A 27,594-nucleotide genomic window follows, 5' to 3' on the forward strand; every position below is an offset into this window, starting at 1 on the left:
GTGTCCAGCTGCTGCCGCCCAGTGTGCTGCCAGACCACTTGCTGTAGTACAACTTGCTGTCGCCCCTCTTGTTGAATTTCTTCTCTGAATACCAGTCCCCAGGCAGTCATAATGACAGTGAGCTGAACTTTTCATCCATGTATTAAATAATTCCTACGTTTGTTGTCCTGACAACAATAAGAAAGTGGCAGAAGAGAATCCTACATTAAGCACTGCCCATATTTCCCAAGGATCCTCCCTCTACATGCATGTCTCAGATGCATGGTGCAGCTAAACGTATCCCGCAGGTCTCCAACTTTCTTGGATTTCACCATTCTGTGCTGACTATTCTTCAATAAATACTGCTTTATATTAGACATATATGTATCTTCTTTCATTTATTTTAAGAGAATTACTAGTTTAGTTTTCTAGTATTATTCCTTCCAAGGTTACCATGGCCAGGAAGAAAACTAGTCTTGCTAGTGTGTTAGAGGTAAGCGTGGTCTCACATTTATTGCAGCTTTACTCACATTGGCTGGGGAGCAGAATTAGCCTGTGTCAATCAACTGATGAGTGGCAAATAAAATGCCTTTTACACAATGGAATGCTGCTTACTCATAAAACAGGTGGACTCTTGTAACTTGTGACGCCATGGTTAGAACTGGACGATGTTAAGTGAAACCAGCCAGATATAGAAAGAAAACATGCATGGTGTCACTCAAATGTGGAACCTTAAAAAAAAAATGAAAGAACTCAGATGCTGAGAGTAGAGAAGTGGCTCTGAGATTCTGGGAAGAATAGGGAGGCACAAGTGAAGAATACCTGGTTCACATGGTGTAAAACAATTAGATAAAAAAGACTGTTCTGGTGCCAGAGAGATGACTCAGTGTTTAAGAGGTCTGGCTTCTCTTCCAGAGGCCCTGGGTTTGAGTCCCAGAATCCACATGACAGCTCATAATGGATGATCCGGCACTCTCTTGTGGCCTCCACAGGCACCAGGCATGCGCATAGTATACTAACAAACATGTAAGTAAAACACATATAGATAGAATAAATAAATAAATAAATAAAACTTTAAAATGAAATAGTTACAGTGTTCAGTTGCATAGGAAAGTTTCCACAGATGGTAAATAGTTTATATTTCAAAACGACTAGAACAAAGGATACTAAATATTTTCACCACCCAGAAATAATATATATTTGAGGATGCAAATATATTAACTCAGATTTAAGCAGTGTCACATACACACATAGAAGTATCACATAGTACCCCATAAATACATACAATTTTATATATCAGTTCAAAATCAGAAAAAAAAACTGATTTTGCATATATAATATACTTTTCATATTATAGGACTACTTTTCAGAATCATATGACCTACCTTATTTAATTAACAATAATTTTCCTTTTCAATCCATAAGATGATTGGCAGACTCACAGGGTCATTGGACTTTGAGGATAATAAGGCACATGAAGACCAGTAGTTCCAAAGGAAACTCACAATTTAGTCTTCAAAATAAAGACTTAGGAATAAAAGGAAGGACCAAATAGATAGGATATAATGGGGAAAACTTCTGTTCCAGAGTGCAATATGGAAGCATTTTTTTTTAAATTGTAAACAAAGTGAGTTAAAAAGCTAGTAAATGCTAGGGAATTATTCAGGTCCCAAGGCAGAAGAGAAGGTGGAGGAAGAGGAGGAGGCTGCACCTGAGGTTGTTTACGTTGTTAAAATAAAAGAAGTAAAACGAGGCAAGAGATCAGCGAACATGGGGAGAGATATGGCAGAAAATGGACTATCCTGCTCGCTCCCCAGTGGCCTTCACATCCATGACGCTGTGCTAAAATAAATCATGAGCACATGAGGAAACTCAGTCAGAAGTGGAGTGCAGGCAGACTAGTGATAACTCCAGAAAGGGTTGAGGGACGAGATTTAAAACCAGGCAAGGGAAATGTCGCATGAATGGACCATCGAGGTGACTCAAGGGGTGAAGGTACTTGCTGCCAAACTCAGGACCCACATAGTGGAAGGGAGGAAGGAGATAACTGACACTCACAAGCTGTCCTCTGACCTCCACACACACGCAGTGACAGGCGTGTGCACCCTCTACACAAACACGCACACAGGAAAAAAAAAAAGTGTACCAAAAGCAATTGAAAATTCACAAGAAAGAAGAACTTGGGTGGTGTTTGAAAGTTGTGCTCGGAGTGTGAATTTTTGGGATCGTCTTAGAGCCTGCAAAATCTGTGAAAACTCAGCTGGGCTTGATCAGACCCAGGTGAACAAACAAAATACCTCCGAAAACCCAGTCCCTGGCTTTGCGTGGTCTGTCTGAAGCTACTTCTACCAAAAACCATACTTGATTAAAACAAAAAGTCAATAGGCTGAAGTTATCTCAAGGGAAGGACCAGTAAAACACTTGAGACTGTCTCCAATGGGGGACACTCATCCTTCTGGCAATGACAACAACTGAGGAGGATGAAAGGTAGAGCCAGGGGTGTGGTGGGCAGTGATGGCAACATTCAGAGCTGAAGGGGCAGATCCAGTGGGAAACCACTAAGAACGGGGAGCCACATGACTCGTGGCTGGGAGGGAGGGAGTTGAGGCTAGAAGGGCTGTTGGATTTCTGCCACTGAGAAGCTTAATTATCAGAGTTTAATTATGTGTAACCAAGCACATAACTGTCAGCATTTGTCTGTGATGGGCAAAGTGATTTTATTTTTACCATAACGATCATTACCTGTTAGGTATATCTAAATTAGACAAATGTTGTTTAGGCTTAATTTGAGAACATATAGGTTAAATCTGGACATACAGTTTATGCAATCAGTTACAACTTACCAATGTTAGGAAAAGCAAGATGATTAGAAGGAAAATTTCAGTCTCCAGTTTTCAGCTGTTGTCCTGAGACCTAGCGCATACTAATAATCTATAGAAGGCAGAACCAAGTTTTGACATTGTAAACAATTTAGTGTTCTAAATGAATAATATCAAGGAGTTTACTTTTAGGTTACAAAATCTGGCTGCCAATAAGACTCATTCCTATATATAAATGCAGAGGTGCAGCTTTAATATCTCAGTAAGACAGCATTGTTTTGAATCTTATCATTAATAAACCTTGTCTTTAGGACAGGGCAGGAATTATCGTATAGAAACATATCCAAACCCAAAGTATATTGGAGACAGAATGTCCCCTTGGTGGGGCCAATGCATGTTATTACCTTTACTAAAGGTAGCAATGGAGTCATATGGCTTAAACCAAAATGGCAACTATTCACATGGTCACCCTTCGTAAAGATGACAATGAGGTTTCTGTTTTGAACTCAACCAAGATGGAGGGTGGCCACATATTTGTTCTTTTCCAGAGCAGTTCTAACGTGGAGTCACTAGTTTTACAGATTTTATTATATCAGATTCAGCAAAGCTCAGAGACTAAACACATGGAACACGCAAAGTGAACATCCAAACAAACATGTGGCCACATATTACAGGTTCACATATTTCCATACATACAAAATTAACAGAAAGATGAACAGAACTTTTCCCCAGGAAACTGTTTCAGATGACCAACTTAAAAATCCCAAAGTAAGAGCGTATAGTGTTATAAAACATGAGTTGCATGGACACCTAAGAACCCCTCTAGAGTCAAGTCTCTTGCCAACCCTAAAATGGCTCCCTTAATTAAGATATATACTTCCCTGCTCCCATATCCACCCTTCCTCCATCCCAACCCTCCCATTCTCCCAAGCTCTCCCCACCCTCCCCTTCTCACTTCCCTTGCCTCTTACCAGCTGCAGTACTCAGGAGAGTAGTCCCTGCACCTCACCTGGTCAGCACAGTAGAACTGACTCTGGTGGTGTAGGCATGGGTGAGCTAACCCCTCTCACACACACACCTCAGGGAATGAGTGGGCCTACCACCTGCTCCTTCCTGCATATGGTGATTTAGTCTAGACTACCCAGGAGAGTTCACCCTGGTGGTGAGGATGGGGGAGAGCTGGCAGTCTGACCAACTCTACTACCACCCAGATGCAGAACTAGGGCTATGAGATGACCCATCCTAACATCCACTTTGTCTATGATCTGTTGAAGCAGGTGAAGGGGCCAAACCTGCAGACCCAAAGCTGCAGGATGTTCACAACACAGCATAACAGCAGGATATCCAGGAGGAGTCCCCGTGAGACCCAATATAGAGTGTGTAACAGAAGCCAAAAACCTTGAACCAGATCAATGGCTCACTGCAACGAACACTGGCTTGCTCGTTATGGCTTGCTCAGTCTGCTTATACCACTCAGAACCACTGGCCCAGGGGTGATGTCACTCATAGTGACCTGGGCCCTCCCACATCAATCATCCGTCAAGAAAATGTCCCACAGGCTTCATGACCTAATGAAAGCATTTTCTCAATTGAGGATCCTCTTCCCAGAAAACTCAGTTGTGTCAAGTTGACAAAAACAAACAAGCAAACAAAAGAAAAACCAAATAAACCAAAAGACAAAACCACCCCCTGCAAACCAAAACCAATTAACAAAACAACAACAACAACAACAAAAACCCACAAAGAACCAACCATGACACCTTTCATGTACCAGTTTATATGCATCTCAATGTAATCTAGTTAGATATTTGAAATGATCAGGCCTTGCAACTCTCATAACTGTCTGCATACTGATCTTGCTGTTTTGTTCAGAGCATATTTCCTCTCTTCTGCATTTCAACCAAGTCTTCCTGTTCATTTCTGCATATGAGGTAAAGTGTCTCCACCCTGACTCCTGGTTCAGTCTTTCCAGACTGGCCTTGTTGGGGCAGAGAGTCTGGCTGCCTCTCATTCCTTGTTCTTGTTCAAATCACTGTCTTATTCTCAGTGGTTCCGCAGAGAATTGAAGCGTGTCAAGTATATCAGTATCCCCAGATGTAAGACAGAGCCTTGTCACTCAAGAAGCGGGGGAACTGGCTTGCTCCCTGTGTGGTCTACTTCCCTTGTTCCCGAGAGACAAGCTGGGAGCTGGCTCTTATCCTAAACTCTCTTAGCACTAAGGTGGTAGAGGATTTATGGCACATTCACTTTCTTTCAGACCTGACCCTGCCACAGGGTGATTTACTCCCTTACATAAGGACTCACCACTCTCCTGTCAGTAGTCAGACAGGCAACATAGCTGGGCGTGGGGTAGGGTGGGATCTATTGTTGGAGAAAGCCTGAGAAGCGGGGATATGGTTAATGTCTGACTACCTGCTCTTCAGCCTCTCAAGGTTGTAGTAATTATCATACCCAAGACTAAAAGGTTAATTAAAATCTTGGGAATTGGGGTCTTCATAGCTAATATGAAACCAAGACCATTCCAGTAAGCAACGGGAGCTGGGTATTTCTGCTTGCTAGGTGTGCACTGGACTACAGAAATAGACACAGCTCCTGAGCCTTCTTGAAATTGCCTCTTTGATCCTTATGGTCCCCAAGGACTCTTGTATTTAGGAGCTAGTCCCTTTGATGGATGCTATAAAAGTTGGAGTGCTTGATGTGTGGTCAAACTCCTTTTAGGGAGAGGCTGGAGACTTGGTTTCATGGGGGCAGGAACCAAACACATAAGTACTACTAATTACATGTACTGCTGGTTTCCAGATAGAAGCTAGTTAAAAGTTTGGCTCTAGGGCATCAACTCTGAGAAGATACAGTCAAATCCCTCCATGGGGAAGCTGAGTTGAGGGTGGGGTGTTGGTGAATTGCAACAGCAAGTGTTTGTCTGCATGTTGAAAGCCATTTTATTGTCATTGATAAATACCCACCCCAGCCCTTCCCAGAGCTAGATGACTAAGGAGCTAGTCCCTCTGTGAGAGCTATAAGTATTGAGAACTTCAACCAGTCGACCAACTCCTTGTAAGGGAGAGGTTGGAGCCATGATTTTGTGAGGCGGAAAAGAATGCAGGGAGAAGTAGCCTCACAGGAGTTGGTATTTTCTGAGGTTGCATTCAAGAGCTCGTAGCAGCTGTGGCTGCTTGCACAACATCAAGACAGTCAACACAAGATCGAACCACTCAACAATCCAGCATGGAGTTGGGAGGGGCTCATGAACCTCTCTCTCCTAGGTGAGGAGCTATGGTAGTGGAGAGAAAGTAAGTTTTCTTGAGGTGCGTGACTCCTGGTAAGTCAGCTACGTTCCAGGGGATAGAAGAGTGGGAGATGGACATGATCAAACTACATTGTATACATGCGTACATCCTCAAAGAATTAATAAACACATATTAAAACCATTCCTCTGAGGTCTTTCTAAGTCCTTGTGCTGTTGACTCCCAGATAATCCATTTCACTTTGTGCAATTCACTTTTACTCTTGTCTTTAGGTTGTGCAGTTTCTACACTCTGATGCTCTATTTTGATATCTTATTCTGGGGGTGTCGAAACTCTAGTTGTGTACTGGGATAGGACAGAGGAAAAAAATAAAGAATAGAGACATGGTTTCTAGACCTTTCCCTAGACTTTCTGAGTCATCCCTACTGATTAAGACTCTCCATTGGACTCTTCTGATTTCCAGAGACCCGCTTCCCTCTGACAAGGCATCGCTTTCCAGTCTATCAGAAGGCTTGAGACACGACTTAGTAGAATGCCTGCTCAAGAAATGCACCAGAGGAGATCAAAATTGTATGACAAGAGCAAGATTCAAAATATTTACAAAGCAGTAATTTAAGGTCACCAACTAATCAGAACAGATATCAAAACAGATATCAAACTGAGCTATAGAACTTGCCTGACTTGGAAACCCCCTGTGTTATTCTTTTTTAAAAAAATTGTTCATTTTATTTTATGTATATTGGTGTAACAGTGTCAGAGTTTCTGCAACTGGAGTCACAGACAGTTGTGAGCTGTCATGTGGGTACTGGGAGTTGAACCCAGGTCCTCTGGAAGAGCAGTCAGTAATTGTAACCACTGAGCCATCTCACCAGTCCCCAGACTTATTTGTTAATTATATATACAGTGTTCTGTCTGCATGTATGCTTGCAGGCCAGAAGAGGGTGCCAGATATCATTATAGATGGTTGTGAGTCACCATGTGGTTGCTTAGAATTGAACTCGGGACCTCTGGAAAAACGTTCGTGTTCCTTAACCTCTGAGTCATCTCTCCAGCCCTTCCCTGATGAGGGAAGTCCTTCTATATATGTGTTGCTTTTATTGGTTAATAAAGAAGCTGCTTTTGACCAATGGCTTAACAGAATATAGCCAGCTTGGAAGATATATATCTAGAGAGAGTGGGTGGAGTCAAGAAGACACCAACGTAGCCACTGCCAGAGATGTAAACCATGAGCCTCGTGGTAAAATATAAAGTAATAGAAATGGGTTAATTTAAGATGTAAGAGCTAGCGAGAAATACACTTAAGTTGTTGGCCAAACAGTATTGCAAATAATATAGTTTTTGAGTGATTATTTTGGGTCTGGGTTGCCGGGAATGAATGAACGGCCTCCCTCAACACTTTCTCTGTGTTCTACTGTTTTACTGTTCTTGCTGGGTCATAGGGATGTGGAGTTGAAGATGACTCCTCCTAAGGAACTTGAGTCAATGTTTGCTTACCCAGACTTCTTCATCATCTCAATTAATACTGTTGACTAACCATCAGGGCAGCCCAGGATACCCAAACCCCCAACCCTAGAAGGTCATGACAAAAATTATAAAACATCATTACATTTTCTTTAATTTTTTTTAGTTAATAAAGAAAACACAGTCATCAAAATATTGAGAAGAAAAGCAGTCAGATGAAAGTTACATTTCTTTAACAGGATAAAATGAGGCAATAATAAACTATTATTACTTTATAACTAACAACACCTGTATCAGTCTCTCACTATTCAAGTTCAAAGTAATCATGTTATGTTACATATTCTACTTTATATAAATATAAATGTAATTCATATAAATATGGGTTTTAGTTATATAACCCTTGTTACTGACTTCAATGATGATTCCAGTGTCCACTCATGAAAAATACTAATGTCTAAAAGTTGCTCTTTGAAAATTTCACACGTATACAATATATATTCATTATATATACCTTTAGTCCTTCCCTCTAAGTCCTCTTGACCCCCCCAAACAAAACTACTTTTTCTTATAACCCGTTGGTGCTGCTTATATACTCATGGGTTTTGGATCATCCACTGGGACATGGGTAACCTGGTAATGGACACCCTTCCCTAAAGAAAGGTGACTCTGCCCCCTCAGCTGTGTCGGGGACACCAGTAGCCCCTGCTTGAGTGTTTAGTCATAGGTGGAACATCTGTGCTCCTCTCACCTACTCTGAGACTCAAGGACCATCTAAAAGATGGGATGGGCAGCATGTATTATCTGGAGGGTGGAGAGGAATTCTGGGAAATATCAGCTTCTGGATGTGATAAGGCTGTTGCACACACAAAACGGAAGAAATGGTTGTTTTGATTACATAAGACCTACGCAAGTCCTGCACAAGGCTTGTACAAATCCCACCCTTTTAAACATATTGACTTGTCAAAAAAAAAAACAAACAAACAACAACAACAACAAAAAACTATGAGGCTTCTCAGGTCCAGAAAGTGGGGCAGAGATAGTGTGAGAGCTGTGGGGATTCTTCTGTTACTCACTGACTAGTTTTAGTTACAACTGACTACACTGTGTGGATTTTGACTTGCTTTTCCAATGATAACTTTGGTGGTTATGAGATTTCAGAGTATCTTATTGGAGCTAGTAAGTCTCATAAACTATAGTCAGGGAAGAGCAACACCCAGACTGAATATCAACCTTTAAGGACTGTCCTCTATGGAAAAGCTGAAGGACTTTAAATGGATAACAAGGAACACAGGAAGGGAAGATAAAAAGATTTAGGGAAAAGAAAGACATCAGCACACTTAGTTTAGAATACTAACTCGTACCTGAACCATACAATTGTGCTGAGTTTCATCTGGCGATGGATGGAGATAGAGACAGAGACCCACACTGGAACACTGGACTGAGCTCCCAAAGTCCCAATGAGGAACAGAAGGAGGGAGAAGATGAGCAAGGAAGTCAGGACCAAGAGGGGTGCACCCACCACGGAGACAGTGGGGCTGATCTATTGGGAGCTCACCAAGGCCAGCTGGATTGTGACTGGAAAAGCAGGGGATAAACCCGGACTCTCTGAATATGGCGAACAATGAGGGTTGCTGAGAAGCCAAGGACAATGGCACTGGGTTTTGATCCTACTCCTTGTTCTGGTTTTGTGGGGGCCTAGCCAGTTTGGATGTTCACCTTCCTAGACCAGGATGGAGGGGGGAGGACTTTGGACTTTCCACAGGGCAGGGAACCCCGACTGCTCTTCAGACTCGAGAGGGAGGGAGAGAGGAGTGGGGGGAGGGTGGGAGGAGTGGGAGGCTGGGAGGAGGCGGAAATTTTTTTTCTCAATAAAAAAAAAAGAATAAAATCACTAGAAACATCAAAAAAAAAAAAAACAATTGTGCTGAGTGTGTATCAGATAGGCCTTAATCCTTCAGGAAAACGGAGTGTTTCCCATCAAATGTAGAAAACATAATCATCCAATTTAATGACTCTTTACTTATTATGGTTAACACTGCAAAGGGAAGAGTACCCCCAACAAGGTATAGAAGGGGAGCCAGGGCATGAAGATGCCCAGATTCAAGTTCTACATTCATTTGTAAATTCATTTTCAATATCCACCTCTGCCACCATGGTCAGCTCCTGTTGTGGTTCTGTCTGCTCTGAGAAGGGTGTGGCCAAGGCTGCTGTCAGCCCAGCTGCTGCCAGACCACCTGCTGCTTCCCCAGCTGCTGTGTGTGCAGCTGCTGCTGCCCTAGCTCCTGTGTGTCCACTTGCTGCCACCCCAGCTGCTATGGTGGTTCTAGTTTCTGGGTATCCTGACCTGGATCGCTTCTCTTTCTCACTTTAATCCTACAGTCTAGGCATTCATTCAACAGGACATGTGATATGCCGATGTTATAAATAGATAGATTCATCAGATGATTTGGAAAAGCCTGGTCTCTGCTGCTATTTATTTTCTTAAAATCATTTTTGATACAAGCACATCAGAATTACAGTTAAATTGTTCTTCAAATCGTTTTAGAATTCCTGACTCTGTTTCAAAGTACAAGTTGTTATATGTTTTACTTCTAGATTTTTTTCTTTCTAATGCCACTTCCACCCATGGAATTTATTTTCATACCAATTGCTTGATACCTCCCAATAAAACTTTAAGCCTTCAAGGGCATAAAATGTGTTCACCTCTCATTCTTCTTACTTATGTTTTATTGGTGTGTATTCATTATGCATAGTGCTAGGTTTCAAGAAGGCAGTCTCTTTCAGGTATATCATGTATTTTCACCGTCTTCTTCTCCATCCCTTCATCCTCCTCCCACCTCCTTCCCTTTTGTGCTCATCTGCTTTCACATCAAATACATATAATACACTTACTTTTCTAGATACAATCTAGGACCACAGGTGAGGGAAAACATGCAATATTTTTCTATTTTGAGTTGGACATATTTTACTTTGTGTGGCTATTTCCCAGGCAATGGCATAGCTTCGTTCTTTCATTATGCTGAATCAAACTCCATTGTGTTCATACACCACATTTTCCTTATTTGTGCACCTGCTGATGGGTTCCTGGCCTGAAGAACAACTTGGTTGTTGTGAATAGCACCGTAGGGGGTATGGCTGTGTGTGCCTCTGTGATGTGCTGACTTAGCGCCCTCTGTGTACACACCACAACAGGAGAGCCAAGATCACATGGTGAATCTGCTTTCAGGCCCAGGGCATTTCCATACTGATTTCCACAGGGGTTGGACCAATGTATATTCCCACTAGCAGTGTCCAAGGCCTCCCTTTCCCCATGTCTTCACCATCACTTCTGGCTAGTGGACTTTCTGTTCTTTTTGCCTGCTTGCCAGCCCTCCTTCTTCCCTCCCTCCCTGTGTCCCTCCCTCTCTTCTTCTCTTTTTCTTTGTGCAGGGGACCACACCCTGGACCTTGTACACTCCAGTATGGCCTTCTACCACTGAGCCACACCTTCAGCCCTGTTGTTTGTTTTCTTTATGGCAGTCATCCTGGCAGGAGTGAGATGGAATCTCAGTGTTAACATTTTCCACATGCTTATTCACTACATATGCTTCAACTGTTAGTCTGTCCGTATTTCTGTCTCTTTCTTTTTCATGACACAGACACATCATCAGGGGGCCTTAGACCTGAAAGATTAAAATGGCTTTTGTAAATAAGATTTTTAAGACATAATTTAATTAATTAATTAATTTTGCATCCCAACCGCAGTTTTCCCTCCCGCCTGTCCTCCCATTACCCTTCCCTGCCTCCTCTCCACCACCTCCCAATCCACTCCCCCTCTGTTTCTGTTCAGAAAGGGGCAGGCCTCCCATGGCTGTCAACGAAGCATAACATATCAACTTGCATTAAGACTAAGCACCTCTTCTTGTATTAAGGCTCGGCAAGGCAACCCAGTATGAGGAATGGTTCCCAAGAGCCAGTAAAAACGTTAGAGGCAGCCCCTGCTCCCATGGTTAGGAGTCCCACAGGTAGACCAAGCTACACAGCTGTCACATATATGTAGAGGGCCTAAGTCGGTCCCATGTAGGCTCCCTAGTTGTTGGTTCAGACTCTGTGAATTCCTATGATCCTGGTTAGTTGTTTCTGTGGGTTTTCTTGTGATGTCTTTGACCCCTCTGGCTTGTACAGTCCTTCCTCTCTCTCTTCAGCAGGATTTCCAGAGTTCAGCCTAATGTTTAGCTGTGACTCTCTGCATCTGTTTCTGCATGAAGGCTCTCTGATGACAATTGGTACTGTCACCAACCTGATCACAGGAGATGGCCAGTTCATGCTATGCACCCACTATTGTTAGGAGTCTTCCCTGAAGTCATCTTTGTAGATCTGTGGGAGTTTCCCTTGCACTAGGTTTCTACCTGACCCTGAGACGCCTCCCCTTTTCAATCATCAAGTGTAAATAAGATGTTTATTCAAAGTGGAATTTAGTCTCATAGAAGAGGAGAGGAGGGAGGAGACGTTCATCTGGAAAATGATTAATATTCAGATTACCAATGAACTAAAAATATACCATTGAAAGAACAAATGGTCCAATCATAAATGAATAAATGAACTGAATAGACATGTCTTAAAAGAAGTACAAATGGCTAACTGATATGCATTTAAAATATGCGGTATCTTTATCCACCAGGGAAATGCAAATCAAAACTGTGCTGAGATTCCTCACCCCTGTCAGGATGGTGACAAGTGCTGGTGAGGACAGGAGTGGATAGGGCTGGGGGGAGGGGCAGGGCCATTCGCTGTAGCTGAGAAGGTAGATTACTAAGATATAGAGGATTTACCAAGAACTAAAAATAGAAAACCATACAACCCTGTTATATTACTCCAGTACTTTTCTGAAGGAAACTGAGTCAATATGCAAAAGAGATATATGCATGTGCATAATTATTGTTTAGCTATTTTCATTGGCCAGAATATTGAAATCAGCCTAGGCTGATCAACAGATGAATTAATAAAAAATTATGATATATATGCAGAACAATATAATTCAACCACAAAAATTCAATTATGTCATTTACAGAAAAATATATGCAAATGTAGAACACTGTGGGTGGTTCATTTTTTCTTTTTAAAATGTTATCAAAGTATATATTTATTATAACATAACTACATTAACCCTGCATCACAACTTGGACTCTATGTATGACAGAAAACACACAATCTCTATCTTTCTGAATCTGGCTTTTGGCCAGAGAAACGGAAGTGTTACTCAGAGAAAAGTGTGACAACTGCATCCAACTCCTGGAAAGAGGGAACCAAAGCCTCAACCACATGATAAGCCAGTGTGACAGTTAATCTTGGTTGTCAACTTGACACACCTTGCTTGGGACAGAGATGCTCAGCTGATGAATTGCCTCCCTTGGATTGGACTGTGGGGATGTATGTCCTTAATGGTTGATTGGCATGGGAAGCCTCTGTGGGTGGGGACACTCTCTCTGGTTGGTTTTGAAAGGCAGCTAAACACTAGCCTGGAACCTGGAAGCAAGCCAGGGAGTAATTTTCCTCTGTGGCTTCTTCTTGAGTTTTTGTTTTGAGATCCTGCCTTTGATGGTGGACTATGAGTTAAAATAAACTCTTTCCTCCTGAAGTTGTTTCCAGTCATGGAGTCATAGCAACAGAAAGCAAACTAGATCATCCACTCATCTCTGGAGGAGAAAACTCGTGGTTCCCACAAGCTTAAATCCAACGTTGGGATTTATGTAACAGTGAGTCCTCCTGCATGACAAGCCAGCACTGGAGACAGAGTCTCTTTTGTTTCTCCGTGTACCTCAGAGTGTCATCAGCCATGGTCTTGCGAGGAATCTACTATTTGAGATTGAGCTACTCTGGGAACCTATAAGAAAGGACCAGTCACATGTCAGGGAGCCTGAGGATGCCCTGCCACAGTGTCCAAGTGGGAAGTGGACACAAGAGACAGCCATGAAGAGGAGCAGGGTCATATCTGGATGTGATAAGAAAACAACATTAGGAAGCAGAGGAGCTGATGGTCGGCAACATGAATGAAAATTTCAAGCAGGAAACTGAGATTTGGGGCAGGGGACCAAACAGAAATATTAGAAATGAGTTCTGATCGCCAGTGAGTCATGTGTAGTCACTAGTCACCAGGGCTGCTCGAGGGCCATTCTTTCTCTGAACCACAGAGCTTCTGGGGACATTTGACTGCCCCTTGAGTACTGCAGTTGGGTCACCAGGGTCTTTGTCCACAGCAACTTGGAGTGTTGTTTTGTCCCCTTTGCTTTGACAGAGAAAAAGTACAAGACTTTCCTAAGCTGTGTCTACATTTATCAGAGCCAGAACACGATGCAGGCACAGGATACCAGACAATTCTCCTAAAGAGGCCCAATAGGCAGCTCAGGCTATTATCCTGGCTACATGAGTCTAGCAACAAGGACCAATACTGGGACCAAAATAGTTCAAGCACAAAAGAACATTGTTAAAGCATTGCGGTTCAATTGGGCTTGAGGAGGCCAGGGGACAGAAAGGGAATTTTGGGAGTCATTGTATCTCCTTCTGATTCTCAGCTCTTCCTCAGCAATAACAGCTCATATGTAAGTCGCTCCAATGACTACTTCAGGGCAACCCATTCCACAGGCCAACCTTACAGGGTGAGTCACATGTTTTCCTCAGAGACGTCCACTTCCCCTCCATCAACATCTAGCAGTCACCTAGGGCAAATCCTTCACACTGAGTGCTTCAGTCACATGCCATTGATGTACTCTAGTTTCCCTTCTTGGGGCTCAGTTTTCAAAGTCTCCCACTTGTCACTCATCAGTCACAGTCAACATGCCATTATCACATTAACTTTACTCTCTGTATCCCACATTTATTGCCGTTGTTCTGGTTTGTGGAATGAAACACATTTTGCAGGTAGGTTCTGGCTACTGAGGGAAGAGAGCTATTTCCTCTTCTTCATAAATAACACATTTCCAAGCATGCATGTGTGTGGAGTACAGGAGCTTTAATATATCAGGGTTGATGTCTGCAAACGGTTGGCAGTGTGAACTAACCCTGAACTCCCCATGGTGCGAAGCACCTGAGAATTGGTTATTATAAACCCCACCAATTTCTGAGAAGTGTGCAGTGGTTACTTACACATCAATAGGTCTCAACTGCGTGTCTTCTTTTCTGGGAGAGGATTCTTTCTAGGTAGCTCAGGTTAGTCACAAATTCATGGTGTAGCTTAGGCTGACCCTCAAGCTCACAGATGTCTTTCAGTGTCCTAAGTGCTGAGATATACAGGTGGGCACTATTATGCCCAATTCAGCCCACTTTTCCACTCAAGTCCAAGAGTAATAATATGCTACTTTGATCAAAATACGCCTGGTCAGATTAAAAGCTGATGGGGTTGGGCACAACCATGGGAATTGTAGGTTATTTAAAAAAAAAAAATCCTTCCAAGAAATTTAGATGCATTCACTCCTCCCTGTCTTGTCCACCTTCACGGTTAGTAACTGATTAGTTAGTTAGTTCTGTCCTGGTTAGTTAGATTTCTTTTGTTTTATTTTGTTGTCTCGTCATTTTTTATTTGACATTGCCACTGAATTTTCGCTTTGTTAGTGTTTTCTTTCATGCAAGCAAGACTAAAGCATTTAGAAACATGATTCCATCGTTCGGTACAGTTACTCTTTCCTAACTTTACAGTCTCCAGGCATTCAGAAGAACAGGTTTTATAGGAAGGCCAACAACAGACTGGAGATGTGTTTGCAGGGGTGTTCTCCGAGAGACCAGCCTAACAGAGGCGTGACATGGACCTGGAAGATCATGACACCAAGCCAGGATAGCCTGTTTTAAGTTCCCTTGACTCCAGGGAGAACATAAGGGACTGTCAGCACTTCTTGTTTTCTGAGGAGTCATCAGCTGGGGGGCATATTTTTTCAGCCTTTAAGCACACACTATGTTTTCACAGTGAGAACACATAGGCAGATATCCTGAGTTAGAAATCTGTACCCTCTAGTCTCCTGCTTGAGGAACTTGTAACCAACAACCCAGATGAAGCAGGAAAGCTTTGGGCTTTAAAAGCCCAACAACACAACATGGTAGGATCCAAGTTAGAGCAACAGGCAAGCACACAATGAACTATCGTTGATGGGTAGGCAAGTGTGTCTTAAAAACAGGAAATGAATTAATGTCTCCCACTGAAGCTACAAAGACAATAAGTCAACAATGAAAATCAGCTCCTCGGCAGCAAGTTAAGGGACCTTGATCTCATGCTGTAGCTGCACTTGACAGCCAACTTCCCCTGAGATGCCCTAAGAATAAGTTTGGAGTGTTTGTGCGTGGCAAAAAGCAAATAGCAAAATGCCATGTTTTACAATCGTAACTGAAAATAGTGCCGTGTTCCCCCACGAGAAAGTCTAAACACTGAGTTATTAATCACAGCTGGCAGGGAATACATCCGTGCCTTGTATCACACTCAGGCCTTTTCTGGCCATCTGTAACAAATGGACAGTCAGATTAGAACACGGATTTACTCCCCTGGCTGGTTAGAAACAATTGCATGTTACACCAGAATGGACAGACTATGTCATGTGAACTGAGCCCGAAGTGTGTACTATCAAGAGACAAGATGCCATGTGATGGTGCCCTTTGATGATGCTCTGTTAGAAAGGTAATGCAGGAAGTGCTGACTGATGAATTCTAACACATCAGGAAGAGAAATGGTGTTTCCTACCCAACCTGAAAATGTAACCAGGAAAAGAATATTGCTTAATTTTATAATCACATATTTATCAACACAAGCAATAACAAGGAAAGAATGCTGCATGTGAGAACAGCAGCCCCTCAGTGGGGTATAAAAGGGAATGTGGGCAGAGAGACTCCCACTTCCAAATCTTCCAACCCACCTTCTTGTAAACCAACCCAGAACCTCCACCTCTGACACCATGGTCAGCTCCTGTTGTGGCTCTGTCTGCTCTGAGGAGGGCTGTGGCCAAGGCTGCTGCCAGCCCAGCTGCTGCCAGACCACCTGCTGCAGGCCCACCTGCTGTGTGTCCAGCTGCTGCAGACCCAGCTGCTGTCAGTCTGTGTGCTGCCAGCCTACCTGTTGCCGCCCCAGCTGCTGCCGCCCCAGCTGCTGCATTTCTAGCTGCTGCAGGCCTTCCTGCTGCCGCCCCAGCTGCTGCGTGTCCAGCTGCTGCCGCCCCAGCTGCTGCAACTCCAGTTGTTGCAGTCCCAGCTGCTGTGTGTCTAGCTGCTGCCGCCCCTCCTGCTGTGTGTCCAGCTGCTGCAGGCCCCAGTGCTGCCAGTCCATTTGCTGCCAGCCCACCTGCTGTTGCCCCAGCTGCTGTGTGTCCAGTTGCTGCAGGCCCAGCTGTTGCCAGTCTGTGTGCTGCCGGCCCACCTGCTGCCGCCCCAGCTGTTGCATCTCCAGTTGTTGCCGTCCCAGCTGCTGTGTGTCCAGCTGCTGCAGGCCCACCTGTTGCCAGAGTACCTGCTGTCGCCCAGCATGCTCTAGCTGTTCTTGTTGCTGAGAATTCATACCCACAGTCTCATGTTCTTCACCAACTAACATTCTTGATGTAGACCACCTGTGAGCTGAATCCTGCGATGCCAGCTACAAGTCCTTAATTCCAGTTGATTAGAATGCTGTTTTTGCCTACAAATATACCCTATCTCTCACTATAGTACTCTCTCTTTCTTATATAAACGCAATGTTGAATTTCCTTTAGATTCCTTGAACCTAGTATGTGACCCCCTCATGGAAGCACTTGTTCTCTGCCCTATTTCCTAAAATGGAGTCATTGCTACAACTTAAATAAATGTGGGCTTTCCAGCCATATAAGTATAAAAGTATTTTGTCTTCTTTTTCTTTCCCGTTGTTATGTGTCAGATTTTCCGTAGCTCACCTCTGAAAATGAAAAGACCACAGGACATGGTGGCATGCATGCCAGCTCTTTTCCCTCAGAAGTCTTCATTAGAAAGCATAAATATGGATGTGTAGAGCCAGTACCTAGATCCCTCCTGCAGACAGTCTCTTACAAAGACCAAGCTTTAGGCAGGAGAGTTCAAACCTCTATGCTCCTACTTGTATTTAAGGGGTTATCAGTCGGCAGCTTGCTGAATTAGGCTGTGTTTAAGGGGCTGTCCAAAGAAGTGTGTGCTCTGTTGGGTTTGGTAAAAGTAGAGCCTTAAACAGGAACTTTTGCCAAAACAATAACAGCAAAAAATGGCTCCCCAGAGGAACCTAGAAGAAACTTCCAGGGAGAAGATTACATTAGTAGAAACAAAGTATGTTTTCTATAAATGCCAATACATTTGATACCATTTGATAGGGAGGTTCTAGAATTTGAGCAAGACTACAACCCTTCCTTCATTAGAGGCAAAAGATCTGGACCTTTGATGAAGAAGGACACTTAAAAGAAATTCCACACTAGCTCAGAATTGAGAAACAGACAGTTATTTATTTAGGGGTAGACTCACAAATCAGAATCCTCTGCTGGAACAGAGATCAGAAACCGAATCCTGCAGCTGGACAAAGAGACCGGACGCATGCTCTACATCAGCATGAATAGTATAATAGGCCACGCCCCAGTGGGCGGGTAACTACTGGCTGTAGGATTTCCTAGAGCAGACCTTTGCACTGCTATTCAGTTATCACCGTCTGTGACCATGTGGCGTAGGAGAGGTGCAGGTAGGGCAGATACATGGGGAGAAGGCAGCATATGTATATGAAAAGAAGTACCCCAAGAACATAGCACACAGCAAATGAGCAGCATGAGCCAACTGCATTCTATGCTCACACTAACTTAAGGATGGGGACCATAGGATAAAGGGCACCTGGGTAGAGCATCCTTTTACTCATCCACACACCTCCTTCTTCTAGTTACTGCAGCTCATTTAGTGTCGGAACACCTAGAGCAAGTTATAGTGAACATATCAGATGCCTTCTTTGATGACTTACATCATAACCTGAGAGCTCTGAGCCAGTGGCTACTATATTCTTATTTAACTACAGTGGCTATTCTTAGCCGTTTACATTTAGAACTCAAACTAAAATTGCCAGGAGTGCATAGTGGGTCATCAGTGCTAAATATACTGTTCGTCAGGGTCCCTATATCACCATCGCGGAGCAATTAGTCACTGTGAGTCAATTTCAGGTATTCAGACGCTCTTTGTTCTTTCAGACCATACTGTGATGAAGAGCAGAATATCAAGACAACCTGAGGTTAAGACAGTGAATTTATACTTCTACTGAGTCTACATGACCCAGGGCTGTCCTCTCCTACCTTTATAGCATCAGGACTCTCTTTTCATTTCATACCAGATGCTGGTAGCTCACTTCCGCCAAGATTTTATATACTGCAAGCTAGCTATAACTGGGTCTGTTAAGTGGCCTTATGGTCTTCTACTGACATCTCTTATGATGTAGTTGCTTTGAGGGGACTGTCCTAGAGAATTCTACTGACATAGGATTTGGTTGATGATTGTAGGACATTTGTTTACACTGTGTGAAGATGTGTTGCTGTGATTGGTTTAATAAAGAGCGGAATGGCCAATAGCTAGGCAGGGGAGAATAGGCAGGACTTCCAGGGCAAGAAAGGAACTCAGGATGAATCTAGGCATATCAGCAAGACGCTAAGAAAGTCGGACATACTCTGTGGAGGAGAGGCAATGAGCCACGTGGCAAAATGTAGATTGACATAAATGGCTTAATTTAAGTTATAAGAGCTAGTCTGAAACAAGTCTAAGCTAAGGCCAAACTTCCATGATTAATAATAAGTCTCCATGTCATTATCTGGGGTCTGGCAGTCCAAAGAAGGCTTTTACATTTGGCACCCTACCTTGGGTGCCAAATGATGTTTTTCTGTTGGCTTAGTGGTTGCATATGAATCAACTGATATTTTAATTAACATCTGCAGTCCCACAGCCCCCAGCCAGTGCCTTGAGGGCCTTCTAGTCCTACCACCCCAGCTCTGTTGCAGGTTTAAACCATATGTCAGTTTAAACTAAGTCTCTATTGTTCTATTTACCAACGAAGACTCAGAAGTCAGATGTAGGGGTGAAAGCCTGCTAGATCAGAGAAGCTAAGAAACAACCAGCTGACCTTGCTACTCAAATAATATATCATTTAATCTCTCTGTATTGTTTCTGTAATCTTTTTCACTGCTGATTTCTATTTTCATTCCATTTCTATCTGATAACATACGAACATATGTTATCAGATAGAAATGGAATGAAAATAGAAATGTTATCAGATAGAAATGGAATGAAAATAAAAATCAGCAGTGAAAAAGATTAAATGATATATTATTTGAGTGATCAGTCATTGAATAAATCATTGAGGAAGGTGTAAAATTCCTAAAATCAAATAAAAATGAAAACACAGCTTATCAGAGCCTGTGGTCCATAGCAAAGGCAGTAAGTACTAATGTTTTAAACATGGGTGCCTATAGTTAACAACAAGGACTCTTTTAAAAATCTTTTCACAAGACAGGCCCACAAGGACAATCATCACATTTCCTTAAATATGTGGAAAAACCATACATATGAAAATGAAAGAGGGACGTTTGGAAAGGGTAGAAATATAGTGAGAGAGATTGAGAGATGGGTATCGTCAAAGTACATTATATACTGATATAGAATGCCATGATAAAATCCTTTATCTTGTTCCATTAACCTATGCTAATAAAACATAAATAGATATGCATATACATATGTAGTGATACACATACATCTGTGGAGCCTACAGTAACAGATATTCCAAGTTTGGGTGCCCATGTCTTACAATTAGGAACATCAGATTCTCCTTCAAAACCCACAGATTGCTGGGAGTTATAATCGACTCCTGTCCTAGTTGCCATTCCTAACTGGTTACCCATCCCATAATTATACCTATATTAATTCTCAGAACTAAATGGTTCTGCCTGGATTCTTTTGTGATCTTATCATTCCCATTACTCCTAGGAAGCTACATTCTGCGGCCATACATCCTATAAAATGAGGGTTTAGTTAATTATCTCTACTCTGAATTTCTCCACAAGCGGGTGACCCCTTAGTTGCCCCCATCCTCATCATCTTGGTAAACAGAGCATCTCTTGGGCCACCCAGAAACAAAATGAGTTTGTTGGGCTTATGGCCCTAAAGAATAAGTATATTCTAGCATATCCACTTCTCTGCAACCCTTGATATCTTCTTTTTCTTGATGTTTTCTGTATCAGTCCCTTGTCACTATATGACTTCAAGAAAAGTTAGTGGTTTCAAGGCTGCACTCAATTAACTTGCAGTGTCTGTTGGCCAGGAATCAGACAGTGTGGTTGCATTGTTGGATTCCTGGCACTTCATAAGCTTCAGTAAAGATGTTGGCTGGCATTGGTGTTGAGAATATTTCAGTGTGGATCTGTGAAATGAAGACACAAAGACACACTGAGAATGAACTTAGCCTCCGTGGCTGCAGGGAGCTCAGTCTCAGTGAACTGAAGCCCTTGCCTTCACCTCCCAGCATCTTTATTTATTCCTATTTTTACACTTTAGCTAGTAGATCTCCATATCTCAAAACAAACTAATAGACACTTCCAACAGTACAATGTCAGGTACAAATTCCTGATTCATGAGGTACCACAGTTTTCCAGGTCTCCTCTAAACCAAGCTTTGCATAGGCTATGTATCCATGGGAAACTCTAAGTCAAAATTCACATAAGAGCAACAAAAGGTATTTGTAACACAGAAAAAGACCTAGGGACTGTTTGAAAACTCTGGATCCAAGCCAGGTATAGCCTAGCCGGGTTTCATGGCTAGTAGAGGTTGCTTGCTATCGCTCTGGTGCCAGATCGGTGGGACATTATGCCACAACTGGGGACTCTTCTGTTGAGCCACTCTGAGGAAATCCAATTTGGAGCTCACTTCTGGGATAGCTGAGAACACCTTCTTCCTTGACACCACTGGGAAAGAGCCTCAGCATCTCCTAGTTTTGCTCCATGAATTTCTCCCACCTAAATTCATCAAATCCAGTGACAGAGGATGAGCCTGCAAAAGAGAGTTTTCTGGCAAGAGGAGATGACTTTAAAACCCGTGGGGGCATTTTCTTAATTAATACTTGAGGTGGGTGAGCCCAGTTCACTGGGTACTGCTCCTGATTCTGTGGTCCTGTATGTTGGGTCCACGGGGGTTGCATAAAGATGGGTACAGATCACCAAAGTCTAATAAACCAGAAGTAAACTTTATTCCAGGAAAAAAATTAAAATAAAAAAATCTCCATGGGACACAAAAGCTTATCAGCTAGCTGAGACCCAGCCAGAGATGGAGTGTGTAAGGCTATGGCAAAGGCCAGTTTCTGAACCCACTTTGCTATAGTAATGGGGGCACCAAGCAGTAGGTTTGAACAAAGGAAATTTTACGATCTCGAGGTAAAACTCAGATACAGATTGCCTTACTTTACAATCTTTATTAACAGAGTTTTTCAGTTAAACTAATGCTTATACTTAATCCATTGTCTTCCCTGGTAGTTCGGGTGGTGTTTACTGAAGCTCTGCAATCTCTCCTTTGATGTTGCCAGTTTCATGTAGCAGGGATAATGCATAATCCAGAGGTCACATATATCCACCTCCTAAAAGTTAACTCAGCTCATATCAGTGGTTAATCACGGATAAGGTTGCGGTGTTATTTTAGGCTAATTCCCAGTTTGCAAGAGATGTTTTGGCTTTGTAAATAGAGCTATGGGTTGTAAAACAGAGTAACCCACTCTTAATAGTTAATCCTCAAGCTGCTGAGAGTCTGCGTGCATTCTCCTCGGCTTACAACTTTATATTTCTTTATTTCTAAATTCTGGAATCTGTATTTTTATATTCTTATTCTTGGACCCTTTAGTATGGTATAAGAAAATAGGCTGAGCAAGCTATGAGGAGAGAGTCAGTAAACAGCCCTCCTCCATGGCTTCCTACACCAGCTCCGGCCTCAGGCTTCTGTCCTGCTTGAGTTCCTGCCCTGGCTTCTCTCAGTGACAGATGGTGCTAAGAAAGTGCAAGCTGAAACAAACCCTTTCCTTTCCAAATAGCTTTTGTTGTAGGCATATTTAAGCACAGCACAAACTGAAAATTCTTCTGGTGATGATTGATTCAATTTCTTATGCACACCAAAAGACACACCAATCTCTTTGAGGAACAAAGTAACCCAAAACAAGATGGGGTGTGAATACATTGAAACTCTGAGTAAAGTATGTGGGATACCTTCCATAAAGATGTGTTTTATATATTGATTATATATAGATAGATATATTGACACCTTCCTTAAAAACAGGTTCTATAGATTAACTGAGAAAAGTAAGCTCAGGATAAGCGTCTTGGGGAGGATACACTGTGGTCTTGGCCACACAAGTAGCAAAAGGTTACCAGGCTACTAACCACGTCTGTCCCCAGCCTTCCAGGTAGATAACAGGTCCCTTTGAAGGAACAACACCATTGTTTAACATTACAGGTTCTCCTTATCTGTGAGCACAAGACCAGACCTCTGTGTTGCCTACAACCAAATTCTAACAAACAGATATAAATAAATAACATGGAAATATTTTTTTAAAAATGAAATTAAAATAACAATAGATGGACCTTGTTACTAATTCACAAATTCTTCTTGAGTATATGTATCATTTTGCAAGAGGCCCAACAATATTATTTAATATATATTCTGAAATATGTATGTAATTTTTACTATAAAGTAACATACATGAATCCAAAATAAGGTTTATTACTTCTCTGTTAAAAATAGCTATTGTAGCTCTATTTAGATAAAGATATTACCATGAAAAAATGGCCAGAATGAAACCCACCTACGGGCATTATATTTATCTACACATAGAATATATAACAGGTATTTTTAGAAGAGAATGGGCTACATATTTACATAACATAAGTGATAACTGGCAAGTAAAGTCTGGTCTACTTACCACGCCTTTAAAGTCCCTATCGTCACCATGCATCAGGTTATTTACGTTTTCTATTGAAATTGGCCTGGTTCCTGGATGGCATGTGTAAATGCCAACCAAGTTCATTCACATATCCCCAGTGATTAATTATCTGAGCTCTTTCATGATGTCATCATAAAAAGACAGACAAGAAGAAAATTCTGTAACAGGGAAGTAATGGTTCCCCACCTTCTACCATGGGTGACAAAAAAGGCATCTGTAAGCATGGTGCAGATGTGAAATTTTAATTCTAAGTAAAGAGATTGTGGGTAGGACTTACCCAGTAGGTGGACTCATGATGTTCCCACTTCTGAGTTTCCTCTGCCATCACTCAGTGTTCTGTCTATAGTAATTTTTCACTGTACTTCAAGCTAGAGCAGTTTCTCTTACCCATGTGGTTCTGCTGGTATTTGGAATAGAGTAGCCGACAGCGTAAAAATTATTCACCAAAGGTCAAAGCTTATTTCTTGTGATTTGGGGTGATTTCTCTATTACTCACTTACCATTAATTGAAAGTTCATTATTTTGCAACCTATTTTCTTGATTGAAATAGACACAAATGCATGGACTGTGGAAAGTTAAAGGAGGTGGGTCTCAAACTTCAGTTCCTGTTGAGAGAATCTGAGAAGGAAAATCTCAAGGTCCAAATCAGGTCCAGAAGGAGAGGGAGCACGAGCAAGGAACTCAGGACCGCGAGGGGTACACCCACACACTGAGACAATGGGGATGTTCTATCGGGAACTCACCAAGGCCAGCTGGCCCGGGGCTGAAAAAGCATGGGATAAAACCGGACTTGCTGAACATAGCAGATAATGAGGACTACTGAGAACTCAAGAACAATGGCAATGGGTTTTTGATCCTACTGCATGTACTGGCTTTGGGGGGGCCTAGGCAGTTTGGATGCTCACCTTACTAAACCTGGATGAAGGTGGGCGGTCCTTGGACTTCCCACAGGTCAGGGAACCCTGATTGCTCTTCGAGCTGATGAGGGAGAGGGACTTGATCGGGGGAGGGGGAGGGAAATGGGAGGCGGTGGTGGGGAGGAGGCAGAAATCCTTAATAAATAAATAAAATTAAAAAAAAAAGAAAAGAAAATCTTCTGAGCTCCAGGTTCCATTCCAGAACAACTGAATAGGAAGCCAAGAATTGGCTAGTTTGCCACAGTCTTCAGCGTGGCCCCACCATGTAGCCAACCATGAGAACCACGGGCTGGTATTATCTACCTGTTGTCTATGCCAAAAATGCACCTTGTCTTTTGGAACTGGAGAGAAGGCTCAGTGGTTAAGAGAACTGGTTGTGCTTGTGGAGGACGAGAGTTTGGCTCAAGGATCAGCCATGTTAGAGGATGCACACCTTGTCCTTAACTCCAGTTCCGAAGTCCTCTACTGACTTCTAGATACCTTGAGACATATGCATACACACACATGCATGTACAACCACACCCACAACCTCCTGCAAATATAAATAGATCTCCAAGAAAATTGAGTTGTTCCCCCTCCTACCAGAAGCCATGAAACAAAAAATAGTCCTTAGGAAGTAACATATTCGAGCAAGACAGTTGTGGTGAGGCCTTTAATTCCAGCACTGGGAAGGCAGAGGCAGGTAGATCTCTGTGAGTTCGCAGCCAGCCTGGTTAACAAGAGCTAGTTCCAGAATAGACTCCAAAGCTACAGAATAATCCTGTCTCAAAAGCCTCTCAAAAAGTAAATATATATATGTATGTGTGTATGTATGTATACATATACAAATATATATGGACATGGGAAATGTCTTTCTTAATCTCCTAAATTTGCATAGAAACCTCTATAATTAACAAAACACCTTTTATTGATGCTTTTATTTGTATCTGTAGATCTTTTATTAAAATATTATATATAATATTCATAGTTATAACATATAATGATATCATTACATTACATATATACTATTACATATTAAAATAATATATTTTAAGTAAAATATATATATTTTAAGTCTGTGTATGAATATATATAGCAAAAGTCACAGTCTATTTGACTGTAAGAGATAGTTACAAAAGATTACATTACTACAATCCTGACATACAGGTACAGTGAGCCATACAAAATTAGAACAAAGTGAGCAGAACAAGATGCAAAATTCCAGGTGACACCTCTCTTGAAAGAAATTGAAACAGGAAAGACGTTTAAATGGTGCCAAGAATGCACCTTGTCTTTTGAGACTGGAGAGAGGGCTCAGCAGCAGCGGACAATGAGCAAACCAGGAAAAGGAAATGATGAGATTCATCTGCCTTATAATTTAGCCAGGAAAAGAAACTTGTCTAATTTGATAATCACCTGTCTATTAACCTAAACAATAACAAGGAAAGAATGCTGCAGGTGAGGACAGCAGCCCCTCAGTGGGGTATAAAAGGGGATGTGGGCAGAGAGACTCCCACTTCCAAATCTTCCAACCCACCTTCTTGTAAACCAACCCAGAACCTCCACCTCTGACACCATGGTCAGCTCCTGTTGTGGCTCTGTCTGCTCTGAGGAGGGCTGTGGCCAAGGCTGCTGCCAGCCCAGCTGCTGCCAGACCACCTGCTGTAGGCCCACCTGCTGTGTGTCCAGCTGCTGCAGACCCAGCTGCTGTCAGTCTGTGTGCTGCCAGCCTACCTGTTGCCGCCCCAGCTGCTGCATTTCTAGCTGCTGCAGGCCTTCCTCCTGCTGCCGCCCCAGCTGCTGTGTGTCCAGCTGCTGTAGGCCCTCTTGCTGCATCTCCAGTTGCTGCCGCCCATGCTGTAGCAGTTCCAGCTGTTGTGGACCCAGCTGTTGCCGTCCCAGCTGCTGCATTTCCAGCTGCTGCAGGCCTTCCTGCTGCCGCCCCAGCTGCTGTGTGTCCAGCTGCTGCAGACCCTCTTGCTGCACCTCCAGCTGCTGCCGCCCATGCTGTAGCAGTTCCAGCTGTTGTGGATCCAGCTGTTGCCGCCCCAGCTGCTGCATTTCCAGCTACTGCAGGCCTTCCTGCTGCCGCCCCAGCTGCTGTGTGTCCAGCTGCTGCAGACCTCAGTGCTGCATTTCCAGTTGCTGTCGCCCCACCTGCTGCCAGACCACCTGCTGCCGCCCAGCCTGTTCTAGTGGTTCTTGCTGCTGAGTTCTCTCCCCCATGGTCTCCTGTTCTTCACCACACAGGATTCCTGATGTAGACCTTCTGTATGCTGAGTCCTGAGAGGCATCTTGTAAAGCCTCTACTGCAACAAGATTGATTGGGAAAACAAGTGCATTGCCACAATCCTGCCTGTTTCTGTCTAAAATGAACTCACATTTCAGCATTCTTTGAACTCTATAAAATCTTGCAATAATTTGTTCTTTGTTATATTTTTTTAAAAAAATCAGTCTTTCTACATCTTAAATAAAGTGAAATGTTAAAAGAACATATATAAAATGACATTGTGTCTTCTTATTTTTCTTGCTAAAATTGACTCAAATTTCCCCTAATGCCTGGGTAAATTGAGAATTTACTGGATCACACAGGGAACAGTCATCCACTGGTTTTCAAACCTCATGACTAAGAATATCCTAGCATATCTACTTCTTTGCACCTTTTGATTTCTCTCCCTTCATAGGTGTTGAGAGACCAAATGAGTCTAGAATAACAATCAATGGTTATATTACTCCCTGGACACAAAGAAGCTAGAACACCACACACTTATTATCTGTTTCTGTGGATCAGGAATCAGGCATAGACAGGCTTCATTGTCTGTGCCCTTGTGTGTCACACAGAATCAGGGAAGGTGTCAGCTGGCACTGGGTGCTCTTAAGAGTAGGGACATCATGGAAGGGTCTACTTCCACCTCCACTTCTGTGATTGCTGAAAATATTTGCTTCCCTGGTAACATTGGAATGAGAGCCTCAGGATTCCCACACAACTCCTGGCTTCATCGAAGGCAGTGACAGGGACAATGTGTAGGAGAGTTGGACACCAAGAGGAAAGTCATAGTCTTTGGTTGCTTCACCCTTAATTGTTGCCCTATGCTGTTCGTTAGAAGAAAATCACTCCTTAGCTTCTCATCAGTTCTCATTGTTCGCCATGTTTAGAGAGACCAGTTATATCCCATGCTTTTTCCTTCACAGTCCAGCTGGCCTTGGTGAGCTCCCAATAGATCAGCTCCACTGTCTCAATGGGTGGGTGCACCCCTCGTGGTCCCGAC

At 42.7% G+C, this 27,594-nt stretch overlaps 2 protein-coding genes across 5 annotated transcripts in view; both read left to right on the top strand.

Moving 5' to 3' along the window:
* Positions 1-75, top strand: part of LOC106144371 (keratin-associated protein 4-1-like) — a 533-nt gene extending 458 nt beyond the window's left edge. Inside the window, exon 2 of the mRNA XM_026789862.1 lies at positions 1-75. This exon is cut by the window's left edge and continues 1 nt beyond it. Within this exon, the coding sequence (XP_026645663.1) occupies positions 1-75 (75 nt within the window).
* A 16,341-nt stretch (positions 76-16,416) lies between these two features.
* Positions 16,417-26,537, top strand: LOC101991520 (keratin-associated protein 4-2-like). 4 transcript variants are annotated; one of them, XM_013354149.1, is made up of 5 exons: positions 16,417-16,553; positions 16,725-16,853; positions 25,994-26,070; positions 26,164-26,281; positions 26,468-26,537. In XM_013354149.1, the coding sequence occupies exons 1-5, from the start codon at positions 16,417-16,419 to the stop codon at positions 26,535-26,537; spliced, it is 531 nt and encodes a 176-aa protein (XP_013209603.1). The 4 variants fall into 4 exon arrangements, with proteins under 4 accessions (XP_013209603.1, XP_013209601.1, XP_013209602.1 ...); XM_013354147.1 differs by lacking the exon at positions 16,725-16,853 and having other exon boundaries at positions 16,417-16,521; positions 25,980-26,537; XM_013354148.1 differs by lacking the exons at positions 16,417-16,553; positions 16,725-16,853 and having other exon boundaries at positions 25,902-26,131; positions 26,192-26,537.
* The last annotated feature ends 1,057 nt before the right edge of the window (positions 26,538-27,594 follow it).

The sequence above is a fragment of the Microtus ochrogaster genome, unplaced genomic scaffold (genome assembly GCF_000317375.1).
Source record: "Microtus ochrogaster isolate Prairie Vole_2 unplaced genomic scaffold, MicOch1.0 UNK31, whole genome shotgun sequence".
Classification (NCBI taxonomy): domain Eukaryota; kingdom Metazoa; phylum Chordata; class Mammalia; order Rodentia; family Cricetidae; genus Microtus; species Microtus ochrogaster.

Excerpts from the sequence above, each read along its gene's own strand:
- LOC101991520 (XM_013354147.1), top strand. The coding sequence starts at position 16,417 with ATGGTCAGCTCCTGTTGTGGCTCTGTCTGCTCTGAGGAGGGCTGTGGC. Across the intron at positions 16,522-25,979 it reads GCTGCAGGCCCACCTGCTGT|ACCACCTGCTGTAGGCCCAC; the intron begins GTGTCCAGCTGC and ends AGCTGCTGCCAG.